The 12,412-nt window shown below is 52.4% G+C and overlaps 1 protein-coding gene across 10 annotated transcripts in view; it reads left to right on the plus strand.

Annotated features, from left to right (window-relative positions):
* Window positions 1-12,337, plus strand: part of DOCK6 (dedicator of cytokinesis 6) — a 40,643-nt gene extending 28,306 nt beyond the window's left edge. For 8 of the 10 annotated variants that reach the window (XM_074338164.1, XM_074338160.1, XM_074338161.1 and 5 more), the window contains 20 exons: window positions 1,883-2,043; window positions 2,194-2,376; window positions 3,161-3,287; window positions 3,614-3,698; window positions 3,846-3,942; window positions 4,077-4,211; window positions 4,494-4,646; window positions 4,785-4,943; window positions 5,068-5,168; window positions 6,248-6,440; window positions 6,521-6,664; window positions 8,406-8,537; window positions 8,632-8,646; window positions 9,862-9,987; window positions 10,086-10,175; window positions 10,489-10,725; window positions 11,047-11,190; window positions 11,273-11,379; window positions 11,550-11,711; window positions 12,089-12,337. In XM_074338164.1, the coding sequence (XP_074194265.1) occupies window positions 1,883-2,043; window positions 2,194-2,376; window positions 3,161-3,287; window positions 3,614-3,698; window positions 3,846-3,942; window positions 4,077-4,211; window positions 4,494-4,646; window positions 4,785-4,943; window positions 5,068-5,168; window positions 6,248-6,440; window positions 6,521-6,664; window positions 8,406-8,537; window positions 8,632-8,646; window positions 9,862-9,987; window positions 10,086-10,175; window positions 10,489-10,725; window positions 11,047-11,190; window positions 11,273-11,379; window positions 11,550-11,711; window positions 12,089-12,131 (2,594 nt within the window). In that variant the 3' untranslated portion in view covers window positions 12,132-12,337. The remainder of the gene's footprint in view (window positions 1-1,882; window positions 2,044-2,193; window positions 2,377-3,160; window positions 3,288-3,613; window positions 3,699-3,845; window positions 3,943-4,076; window positions 4,212-4,493; window positions 4,647-4,784; window positions 4,944-5,067; window positions 5,169-6,247; window positions 6,441-6,520; window positions 6,665-8,405; window positions 8,538-8,631; window positions 8,647-9,861; window positions 9,988-10,085; window positions 10,176-10,488; window positions 10,726-11,046; window positions 11,191-11,272; window positions 11,380-11,549; window positions 11,712-12,088) is intronic. The other 2 variants (XM_019744904.2, XM_074338162.1) reach the window with 2 other exon arrangements.
* Window positions 12,338-12,412: the final 75 nt, after the last annotated feature.

The raw sequence follows: 12,412 nt of genomic DNA on the forward strand, positions 1-12,412 counted from the left end.
GTAGCACCAACTATTTCCTATAGTTATATGAAAATTTGGGGAGCTGTAGCACTGGGATATTGTCAGCCTACAATAAATGGGAGATATTATAACATGTATTTATCTTCTAAGAGAGGATGTGAGGAGGGAAGGTGGGGAACATCAGGGTGAGAAGGCAGTGGAGCCCTGTGTTCATTCAGTCACTCATGTGCACATTCATTGGCACTACTGAGGGACACACATACAGTGGTACATACAGTGGTTAAAAGCACAGACTGGGGATTTGTAGGTTGATCCCCTTCATCATTTAGAGGAAATTCTCCGTTATCACTTTTTTTTTCTTTTTTTAAATATTTATTGGGGAATATTGGGGGACAGTGTGTTTCTCCAGGGCCCATCAGCTCCAAGTTGTTGTCCTTCAGTCTAGATGTAGTGGGGGGCAGCTCAGCTCCAGGTCCAGTTGCCGTTTTCAATCTTTAGTTGCAGAGGGCACAGCCCACCATCCCATGTGGGAATTGAACCAGCAACCTTGTTGTTGAGAGCTCGCGCTCTCACCAACTGAGCCATCCAGCTGCACCTCAGTTGTTATCTCTTGAGTTTTTTTCCTGCCTCATTTTCTCACCTCTTTCCTTCTGGGACTCCAATTACACGTATGTTAGACCTTTTGATCATGTCACACATGCATGCTATGCTCTGTTGTTTTCCATTCTTTTTTCTCTGTGTGCTTCACTTGGGAAATTTTCTGTTCACCTGTCTTTGAGTTCACGACTTCTGTCTTCTGTTGTGTCCAGGCCTCTATCAACCCCATCCATTGAGTTCTGAATTTCAGACATATTTTTCAGTTGGAAAATGTCTATTTAATCCTTTTTTTTGTAGATTCCAATTCGCTGTTGAAATTCTTCTTTTTATCCATTTTGTTCTATCTTTTCTGCTACTTTTTCTTTTAAAGTCTTTGTTTCTTAACTTTTGGTCATCTAAGTACATGCTTCTGTTGTCTCTCTTTCTCTCTTACCAGTCGTATTTTCCTGCCTCTTCACACGTCTTGTAACTTTTTATTGTATTTTGGACATTGTTGGTAAAAGAACCATCTGAACTGAAGAAATGTCATCTTTCTCTAGTGAGAGTCTTTCTTTCCCTCTCTTAGGCAGATGGGTTAGGGAGCTGATCACCTCACTGCAATGAGAAACTGAGCTTGGTTAAGCTGGATTGGAGCTATAGTCAGACTCAGTCGACCTTTTGTTTTAAGAATCTCTAGGGTGCGACCTCTTCTGTATTTGTTGGCTGCTCCTCTCTTTTGTGAGACTTTTTTTGGGAGGAGGGGTACTCTCTTAAGAGCATAGATTTTAGAATCAGACGGTTTAGGTTACAATACTAGCTTTACCATTTACCTACCTGCTGTGTGACCTCAGGCAAATAACTCAACCTCTCTGTGCCTCAGTTTCCTCGTCTATAAAGTAAGGGATTATAAAAGTACTTATTGCATATTGTTTTGAAGATTAAGAGTTAATATCTTTTAAATTAGAATAGTACCTGGCACATAGGAGATGCTTTGTAAGTGGCAATTGATGCTCTAATAGCAGCAGCAGCATATATTATTGTTGTGATTGTCATCACCATCATCATCTTTACAATTACTACTCCTGTGGGCTAGGGACATGTTCTAAGTGTTGAGTATATAGCAGTGGCCAGAGCAGATATAGTCCAGTCCTTTGTGGACACAATGAATGTATCTAATTACAAGTATAATAAGTGAGCTCTAGGAATAGATAACTGGAGACTCCACCCTGGTCTGAGGGGATTGATATCAGGGAAGACTTCCATGATGAGGTGACCTTTGAGCTAAAATTTGAGACGGAGGGACAGCACTTACCAAGGGCTGTCTCTCCCCCTCCTCTCCTTCCAGAGGGCCCAGGTCAACGGTCAAGACTGGCCTCAATGCTTGACTCAGACACAGAAGGAGAAGGGGACATTGGAGGCACCATCAACCCCTCAGTGGCCATGGCCATTGCTGGTGGCCCCCTGGCCCCTGGCTCCCGGGCCAGCATCTCCCAGGGCCCAGCAACGGTGAGTACAGGGCCGGTCCTCAGAGACACCATCCAACCTGGCAATAGAAGTTATGTAACAAGATTCAAATCAGCTAGTTCTCATCTCACATGGAGAAAATGAAAATCAACTCTGTCCCTTCTGAGCGCCCTGTCCCCTCTCTGGCCTCAGGGTTCTCGCTCAGGCTGTCCCCTCTCTGCCGAGTCCAGCCGGACCCTGCTGGTGTGTGTGCTGTGGGTACTAAAGAATGCAGAGCCAGCCCTGCTGCAGCACTGGGCTGCCGACCTGTCCCCCCCTCAACTGGGTCGTCTCTTGGACTTGCTGTACCTCTGCCTGGCTGCCTTCGAGTACAAGGTTTGGTAGGGTGGGCAGGGGACTCGGGTGTAGAGGGCAGGCTAAGTATGCATACAGGACCCTTGGTGCTGTGGGCTGGGCATGAATGGGCCTGCGCCAGTTCCTGAGAGTAAAGGGGTGGCTTGTTTCTGTGCTGAGGCAAAGAGACTGTTTCTGTGCTGGGAAGATTGTCTTCAAGAGTAGAATTTGGAAGGTGCCAAGACTTTGCAGTAAAGACGAAAGCTGGGCCGGCCCGGTGGCTCAGGCGGTTGGAGCTTCATGCTCCTAATGCTGAAGGGTACTGGTTCGATTCCCACATGGGCCAGTGGGCTCTCAACCACAAGGTTGCCGGTTCGACTCCTCAACAAGGGATGGTGGGCCTCTGCAACTAAGATTGAACATGGCACCTTGAGCTGAGCTGCCGCTGAGCTCCCGGATGGCTCAGTTGGTTGGAGTGTGTCCTCTCAACCACAAGGTTGTTGGTCGACTCTTGTAAGGGATGGTGGGCTGTGCCCCCTGCAACTAGCAATGGCAACTGGACCTGGAGTTGAGCTGCGCCCTCCACATCTAAGATTGAAAGGACAACAACTTGACTTGGAAAAAGTCCTGGAAGTACACACTGTTCCCCAATAAAGTCCTGTTCCCCTTTCCCAATAAAAATTGAAGAAGAAAAAAATAGGAAAGCTGTGTCTTCAAGCACAGAGTCCCAGAAGTTAGAAAGGGCCTGAATAAGCAGGACCAGGTTAGCCCAGGTTCTCACGAAAAAGGGCAGAGTCAACCTGGAGCCTGTTCTCTGCCCTCCTAGGGGAAAAAGGCCTTTGAGCGCATCAATAGCCTCACATTCAAGAAGTCCCTGGACATGAAGGCTCGATTGGAAGAAGCCATCTTGGGCACCATTGGAGCACGACAGGAGATGGTGCGACGGAGCCGTGGTGAGTAGATGTACCCTACAAATGTCCCCCCAGCTGCTCTCACCCTGTGTCCGAGGGGCCCCAAGAGGGCCCATCCCTACCTCTCCGTCTGACACTCTTTTCCCAGAAAGACATCCATGTGTCATCCCCATACACATGGGTGGCTGTGTCCCATCTGTTCTCACATGTCATTCATATCTAACCGTGCATACATTTAGTGAGCACCCACGTTACCCAGTGTCCTCATGGGTCATCCCACCTGTGTATCTTTGTGCCTATTTACTTCTCATGGTCACGTGTGTCCTTATGTTTTTACACATCTGTGAACATGCGCCTATGCATCTCAGAGAGGAGCCCATTTGGGAACCAGGAGAACGTACGCTGGCGGAAGAACATCACGCACTGGAGACAAACCTCAGACCGTGTGGATAAGTGGGTGTGGGCCGGAAGTAGTTCCCTAGGGTTAGACCAGTTTGTAGAGAACCGGTGCCCCAGGGGCAGCTGAGGGCCTGAAAGAGCTCAGTCATGGGGTGGGGTCTGGCCCTGAGAGGCTCCCCAAGTCCCTCCTCTTCCCTCCAGGACCAAGGAAGAAATGGAACATGAGGCCTTGGTGGATGGGAACCTGGCCACCGAGGTGAGCCTGGTGGTTCTGGACACGCTGGAGATCATCGTACAGGTTGGTGTTGATTCAGCAGCTCCCTGACCTCTGACCCCACCCCAATGCCTTGTGATCTCTGACTCCAGACTCCCTCTCCTTCCCTGACCCCATAGTTATCCTAGTTCCTAACAGTTGGATTTCTGACCCCGCAGACCGTGATGCTGTCAGAGGCCCGGGAGAGTGTCTTGGGTGCAGTATTGAAGGTCGTGTTGTATAGTCTGGGCAGTGCCCAGAGTGCCCTCTTCTTGCAGCATGGCCTGGCCACACAGCGGGCCCTTGTGTCCAAGGTGAGCACCACTCAGCAGCTACAGCTCTTAGAGTCATAGTCGCTGCCCAGTCTGTGTGATCAGCAACTCCATGAGGCAGAGACTCCTTAGCCACAGTTTTCAGAGAGAACTGAGGATCAGAGTGGCAAAGTCACTCACTCAGTATCACACAGCAATGACTTAACAGAGTCTGACTGCAAAGCTTGCTGTGCACTGCCAAAGAAGGCGAAAGAGACAGGTGCCCCTGCCCAAGTGCTCATGGGCGGGGGTATGACTAGTGTCTGTCTCGGCCCTGGGGGACAGTTCCCGGAGCTGCTATTTGAAGAGGAGACAGAGCTGTGTGCCGACCTCTGCTTGAGGCTCCTGCGACACTGTGGCAGCCGCATTAGCACCATCCGCACACACGCCAGTGCCTCACTCTACCTCCTCATGCGCCAGAATTTCGAGATTGGCAATGTAAGTAGGAGCAGCCGACCAGGGGTTTGGTGCAATAGACTGAAGGCAGGCAAGGAGAGTGGTGAAGTCAGCAGGTCGAGCAGGCCCTGGTGGAGGCTTCGAGGCCCACAGGTATGCTTTCTCTCCCTGCCCCTGCAGAACTTTGCCCGTGTGAAGATGCAAGTGACCATGTCACTGTCATCCCTAGTGGGGACGACACAGAACTTCAGTGAGGAACACCTGCGACGGTCACTCAAGACCATCCTCACCTATGCCGAGGAGGAAGTTGGGCTGCGGGATAGCACTTTCGCCGAGCAGGTGACCCCACCAGGCTCTTGCCCCACCCTCGGCAACTCAAGGGTCTTTGCCTTGCCCTGCTTGACCCCTGACCCCACCACCTCGGCCCTGTCACTTCCCAATGAGGGCCACTGTCCCACTGCAGGTCCAGGACCTGATGTTCAACCTGCATATGATCCTGACAGACACAGTGAAGATGAAGGAGCATCAGGAGGACCCTGAGATGCTCATTGACCTCATGTACAGGTGAGACGGGCCGGGGGCCTTCGGCCACTTGTACCTGGACAGGTGGGGGGACAGGTGAGCAGATAGGGGAGGGCACAGGTAAGGTGCAGGCCTGTAAATGAACAAGTGAAAAAGGTGCCAGATGAACCTACAGAACAAAGAGAGGGGGACAGGTAGGAGAGACAGGTGAGGTGCTAACAATGGGTGAAGGAGTGACAGATCAGGAAAATAAGTGATTTTAAGGAGAAGTAAGGAAGTATAGTAAGAAACTGGGGAGTGGGACATGGGACAGGTGATACAGATAGGAAAGTTAGGGGGCCTACAGGAGGGATGGGCCTGCGGAGATAAGTGAAATGGTGCATGTGTGCAGGGGGGTTGGTGACTAGGGCATGGCCCAAGGTTCCACCAGTAAACAGGTAAGCAGGACAAATGAGAGAATGACACTTGTGGAAGTAGTGAAAGGATGAATAGGTGAAGGAGGGAGGTAAGGATGGAGCAGCGCTTGGATAAGTGAGGAGACAGGTGAATAGAAGAAGATGGGAGATGATGGACAGGCAAGGGAATAGGTGACAGACTGGATGGGTGAGATAGGTAAATGGGGTACAGGTGAGGAGATCGTCTGATCAGTGGGAGACAGGTAGAAGGACAAGTAAGAAAATGAGTGGAACAATAGGTGAGGAGACAGGTAAGGAGATGGACAGGTGGGATAGTGGCCAAAGGGATGGATAGGTAAGGAGCAGATGAAGGAATGGACAGGTAGGGAAATGGCTAAGGAAATGGACAGGTGAGACAGGTGAAAGGATGGAAGGTGGAACAGGTGAGGATACAAGTGAGGATGGACTGGTGAATGAGCTACAGGGGAGGGGAGGGACAGGTGAGTCAGGTGAAGGGATAGATAGGTGAGACAGGTGAAAGAGGAACAGATGAGGGGATAGACAGGTAAGGGAACAGGTGACCAATGGGGTACAGGTGAGGAGATTGGCTGGTCAGTGGAGCAGATGGGTAGGGTAACAAGTGAAGAGGATGGACAGGTGAGGGGTGGGCAGGGTGGGCAAGGTGAGTCCCCATCTTCCTCGTGTTCCCCCTCACCTGGGCACCAGGATTGCCCGGGGATATCAGGGCTCCCCAGACCTGCGGCTGACATGGCTGCAGAACATGGCAGGGAAGCACGCAGAGCTGGGCAACCACGCAGAGGCCGCACAGTGCATGGTGCACGCAGCTGCGCTGGTGGCTGAGTACCTCGCCCTCCTTGAGGACAGCCGCCACCTGCCTGTGGGCTGTGTTTCCTTCCAGGTGAGTGGCCAGAGGGATGGTGGGCTAAGGGGTGGACTCGTGTGGGGCAAGGACCAAACTGACACCACCTCCCACCCCAGAATATCTCATCCAACGTGCTGGAGGAGTCTGCCATCTCTGATGACATCCTGTCGCCTGACGAGGAGGGCTTCTGCTCTGGGAAGCACTTCACAGAACTGGGGCTGGTGGGGTTGCTGGAGCAGGCAGCAGCCTACTTCACTATGGTAAGGCCTGGGGCTGCTGCAGGACACAGGGCTTGGCTGGGTGGCGTCATAGATACCTACCTGCTCCTGGAGACTCGAAAAGAAGCTGCTGCCTGGACCTTTCCAGGTGGGGGATTTGCAGAAAATGGGGACCCTCAGAGGCCCTCATCACCTGCCTTTCTCCCCTTAAAGCCCTTGACACACAGCCTGGGTATAGTAAGCCTTCAACACATTTAGCTACTATTTTAAAAATGTTTTATTATAGAAAATTTCAAACACACGTAAAAGATACCCAGCACTCAAATTCATCAACCATCCATATTTACCGTATTATTTTATCTCCTCTTTGCGTCTAGCTTTTTTTTGGTTTTTGTTTTTTTAGGTTTTTGTGGGATTTTTTTGACATCTAAAAAGACAAGATCCCAGTTTTCACAAATTAATGAAACCTACATTGACCGTTTGGCTGGAGTCTTTATAAATCTTTGCTACTCAGTGTGGTCGGAGGACCAGCACTGTGGACATCAGCCAGAGTTTGTTAGAAATGCAGAGTCGTGGGCCCTCAGCCTTCTGAACCCTGCATTTTAACAGGATCTCAGATTCCTGTGCTTGTTGGAGTTGGAGAAGTTCCAGCTTAAAACATCCGATATCACACTGTCACACTCATGAGTACCTCTCGGTGCAGCTCCTGCTGACGAAGTCCCTTTTACACAACTCGTATCCCACATGACGAAGTTAACAGGAATTCTTAAATACCAGTCCATGCTTAGATTACCCTAATTATCTCAAAAAAAGTATTTTTTGCGGTTGGTTTGTTTGAATCAGAATCCATATAAGACCCAAAGTGGTTGTGCCTGCAAGTCTCTTAAGTCTCTTTTAATCATAAAAAGAACAAAGAGGGCCTCAGTTTCCCTTTTTACAGTAGGGGTTTTATGCATTTATTTTCCATTGTAGTAAAGGAGTTTCTTTTTTGCTTATTTGTGTGAAAGCAATTGTTTTTTTCTGCATTTTACTTATTGGAGAGTAGGGCTTTGTTCCAGAGGGTTTACTGGCCTACACTGGGCTGGTTATGTCCCTGTGCTGCTGTTTGACCTGTTCTTCAGTTCCTATGTTTCTGGGAACTGGTAGTTACACTTGGGGTCCCACTCAGATTCAGGGTCAAGTTGTCCAGCGAGATTACTTTTCTGTGGTGCTGACCTCCCCCTGAGTGATGTTGTTTTCATTATTGTCACTTTGCTGGAGTCTCAGAGACAAAGGCCTCAGGGGAAGAAGCCAGAAGGTAAACACAGACCTTCTGGCAGTCAGTATATATCCCAGGCTGCCTACTGTGTGCCAGGTTTAACGCTGGCACCAGCTGGGAACAAGGGGCACCCACGAGCAGCCATTAGTGGTTAGGGAGGTCTTAGGCATCAGACCAGGGGTCTGGCATTCTGGTCCTTCCCCTAGGGGACCCCTCTATGTCTCTTGAGTTCAGTTCCCCTCTGAAAAATGAAAGGGAAAAAAAAGCACCTCCTCCTACTGATGAAGGAACACAGGTAAAGTGCAGATGTACACAGCACGTGGTCCATAGTAAATGTGGGGACCACAGAGGGTCTATAGGGGCTGAGTGGAAAAGCTGGTGGTGGGTGGTCAGGGTGGGCTTCCTGGAGGAGGTGATAGTGGATAGAGCCTTAGAGGGTGAGTGGAAACATGCGAAGGCTGTCCCAGGCGGGAGAGGACCAGGGAGGGTGCTGGAAATCCTGACTTGCTCCACTCCCACCCCCAGGGCGGGCTCTACGAGGCAGTGAATGAGGTATACAAGAACTTGATCCCCATCCTGGAAGCGCACCGCGACTACAAGAAGCTGGCTGCTGTGCACGGCAAACTGCAAGAGGCCTTCACCAAGATTATGCTCCAGGTGGGCCCAGATGCCCTCCCAGACCCTGCCCTTGGTCCTGCCCCCCCAGCCCCCCTTCCAGGCCTCAACTGACTTTGACTTCTTCCCCCCACAGAGCTCTGGCTGGGAGGTGAGTCAGCCTGGTGGCCATCTGCCTGTGGGGCCCCCAAGACGGCAGGTCCTCTGTAGTCAGACACAAACCACCAGGGGGCGCTGGAGGAGCATGGCTGCCTGGCCCGAGGTGCCGGGGCTTAGTGGGTGATGACGTACCCCCACTACTTCCCCTCAGATCCCCCTCCCTGGCCCAGATCTCCAGGGCAGCCTGTGACTCACCCAGCTGGGAGCTCTCCAGAGACACCCCTCCCTCGGGCAGGGCCAGCTCGGTCACTGCCTAGGAGGTGGGGCTCCAACTCCCTCTGTCTCTGTTTCTCATTGTCTCTGTCTGTCTCTTGGTCGCTTTCCCTCCATCTCTCCCTGTCTGTCTCTCTCCCTGTCTTGATCACTCCCTCTCTGTCTCTCTTGGTCTCTCCCTGTCTCCCTAACTTCCCCCAGGATCTCTGCTCCTCATTGCCATTTAATGTTCCCCTTCTCTAGCCTCTCCCCACTTGGGTCTATTTTTAGGCATCTCCTAGTTTGGGGAGAATTTTCTGGCCAAAGATGGCAAGAACCCAGTGCTGAGGCAGGCGGGCTGGGTGTGGGCTGGGTGGGGCGGGTAAGTCCCCTCCCTCCCTGGGTCTCTGGTCTCTGCCCCTGGGATGGTTCTCATGAGGCACCATAACCGGGACCCTGGAGGTTGGGGGCTCTGACCTTTGACCTCTCCCATGACTTTGTCTCTCTGCCCCTGTTCCCATCCCCATGTCCCGGTGCCTGCCCCGCTCTGTCCGGATATGTCTTGGTGAGTGAACATGGAGCCACCCCCTTCCTTTCTGGTTGAGTGGGGTCCCTCCTTCCAAACTTAGGGCTGGGGAGGGGAAGAATGCCCTGGAACAAGGAAGCCAGAACCTTGGTCCCAAGCATTTATTGAACATCTGCTGCATACCTAGCCTCATAGGTATTGAGAACACAGCTGTGAGCAATACAGCCCCAGTCCTCGTTTTATATTGGGATCTAGGGGCTGATATTAAATGAGGATGAAGATTTGGGGAAGGTAGGAGACAGAAACTGGGGAGAAAGAGCGAGGATATAGGCAGTTGGTGGTCATCTCGGTCCATGCCACTATATTCTCAGGGTCTCCCCTGCCCACGTCCGCCACTTGCACATGTGGGGCCCAAGGACCCGTATCTCTGGGGCAGGGGGACCTCCAGCGGGGGCTCCTAGGCAACAATGCCCCTTCCTACAGCCCCAGCGTGTGTTTGGAACGTACTTCCGTGTGGGTTTCTATGGTGCCCGTTTCGGTGACCTGGATGAACAGGAGTTTGTGTACAAGGAGCCGTCCATCACGAAGTTGGCTGAGATCTCACATCGGCTGGAGGCACGTCCTGGTGTGGGGGGGGTCGGTCAGGCATGAGGCTGCCCTGGGGCGGAGTGGGGGCTGTACCTCTGCAGCCTGAGTCAGCCCCGTGTCCCCAGGAGTTCTACACGGAGAGGTTTGGGGAGGATGTGGTCGAGATTATCAAAGATTCGAACCCCGTGGACAAGACCAAGCTCGACCCCCAGAAGGTGAGGGCTCCCGACCATCCCTGAAATCCTATATTTGGGGAGACTCCAAGTACTCTTTCCTGGAACCCTCAAATCCTATTTCTCTGGGAAACTCCAAAGTTTATCTCCTTCCGGGACCCCAAAATCCTTAACGTCAGAGAATTCCCAAACACCCAGATGTTAGGAGATCTGGGAACCCCAGATACAAAGTCCCCAGATCCATGGAGGCCCCAATTCCCTTTCTCCAGGGTTGGGGTCCCACTGGGAGTCCTGCAAGCCCTGGGGAGGGTATGTTGGAGCTGTGGGAACCTCACACCTAAGCTCCGTGCCCCAGGCTTACATCCAGATCACATATGTGGAACCACATTTCGATACCTATGAGCTCAAGGACCGGGTGACCTATTTCGACCGCAACTACGGGCTGCGCACCTTTCTGTTCTGCACGCCCTTCACACCTGATGGGCGTGCACACGGGGAGCTGCACGAACAACACAAGCGCAAGACACTGCTGAGCACGGACCATGCCTTCCCCTACATCAAGACTCGCATCCACGTGTGCCACCGGGAGGAGGTGGGTGGGGGTCCCAGACCCTGATTGGGGAAGTGAGGGAACTCCAAACTCCAACCTCCAGACCTGAATCTGTAGCCTCAAATCTTTACCTCCAGACCCAACTGACACAAGGCTGGACCACAGCAAAACCAAAGGCCCCAGAGCCAGACAATGGCAGCTGAGCCAGGCTGTCCATCCTGCCAGATCCATGTAGGCAGACGCCCCCAGACACTGTTCATTACACAGCTGCTTGGATCCCCTCCCACCCCTGCTACCCTGGGCTGGCCTGGGTCAGGATATCTTCAGGCCCTAGCCAGTGCATGCCCCTTCCCGACCCTGCAGACAGTGTTGACGCCAGTGGAGGTGGCTATCGAGGACATGCAGAAGAAAACACGGGAGCTGGCCTTTGCCACCGAGCAGGACCCACCCGATGCCAAGATGCTGCAGATGGTGCTACAGGGCTCTGTGGGGCCCACTGTGAATCAGGCACGGCTGGTGGGGGATGCAGGCTTCCCGAAGACCCCCACGGGCCATGCAGACACCCTCACAAGTCCCTCTCTCTCCACAGGGTCCTCTAGAGGTAGCCCAAGTGTTTTTGGCAGAGATCCCAGAAGACCCAAAGCTCTTCAGGCATCACAACAAGCTGCGACTCTGTTTCAAGGACTTCTGCAAGAAGTATGCCTTACTTTGCTCATTAGAGCTCCTCCAACCCCCATCATGGCTCTCTGCCTACCTTAACCCCCATTCTAGCTCCTGACCCCACCTCAAGACTCCCCCACTTCTGGTCTTGCTTTCTCTCCTGAGTGCCAATCCCTGAGTACCTCCTGCCATCTGGCCCTCCTCAGGTGTGAGGATGCACTGCGGAAGAACAAGGCCCTGATTGGGCCGGACCAGAAGGAGTACCACCGTGAGCTGGAGCGCAATTACACCCGCCTGCGGGAGGCTCTGCAGCCCCTGCTCACCCAGCGCCTGCCCCAGCTACTGGCACCAACCACTGCCAGTCTCAGGTGCCTGACCCAGGCCCCCCACCCTAGAGAGGCCAAGAGGAGGCAGGCGCAGACAGGTCATGTGACTACTTGGACGTGTGCACAAATGCATGCTCTGGGCAGCCATTTCAGATCCTGGTGGGTCAGTTCCCAGACAAGTGACTTCATCTTTCTGAACCTTGGTTTCTGCATCTATAAAAATGGGCACATATCATCTTTCCAGTGGTGGGTTCCAAGAGAGAATCTGCGAATCTACAGCCAGATCAGAATAAATGTGAAAGGAGTAGAGAGGATTCTAGAAGGATCTCTGGAGAAAGAGGAGGAGGAGGGAGAAGGCTGGGAGCTCCATGAAGTTGGGGGCCTTGTGGCCATGTTGACCCACCTTATTCCTCCCCCAGGAACTCCTTGAACAGAGCAAGTTTCCGGAAGCCTGACCTCTGAGCCCACAGGGCCTGAAGGCACACCCAGAGAAACCAGCACCCTGGCCTCAGCTGTCTGTGCCTTTCTGGGAGTCTGTCCCACCACCCACTTGGCCGTGGGAGTGACCACATTGCAGGCAGAGCTGGGTCCATCACCTCTGTCTGTCTGTTCCTGTCTGTGCACTGATACTTCTTACCTTTTTTAATTTAAAATGTTTTTTATAAGCATCCTGTGTGGTGTGGTCCCTGGGGGCTGGGTCATGTGTGCAGTCTGAGACCCTGTTGGGTGCCAGGCACAGAAGT

The sequence above is a fragment of the Rhinolophus sinicus genome, linkage group LG07 (genome assembly GCF_036562045.2).
Source record: "Rhinolophus sinicus isolate RSC01 linkage group LG07, ASM3656204v1, whole genome shotgun sequence".
Classification (NCBI taxonomy): domain Eukaryota; kingdom Metazoa; phylum Chordata; class Mammalia; order Chiroptera; family Rhinolophidae; genus Rhinolophus; species Rhinolophus sinicus.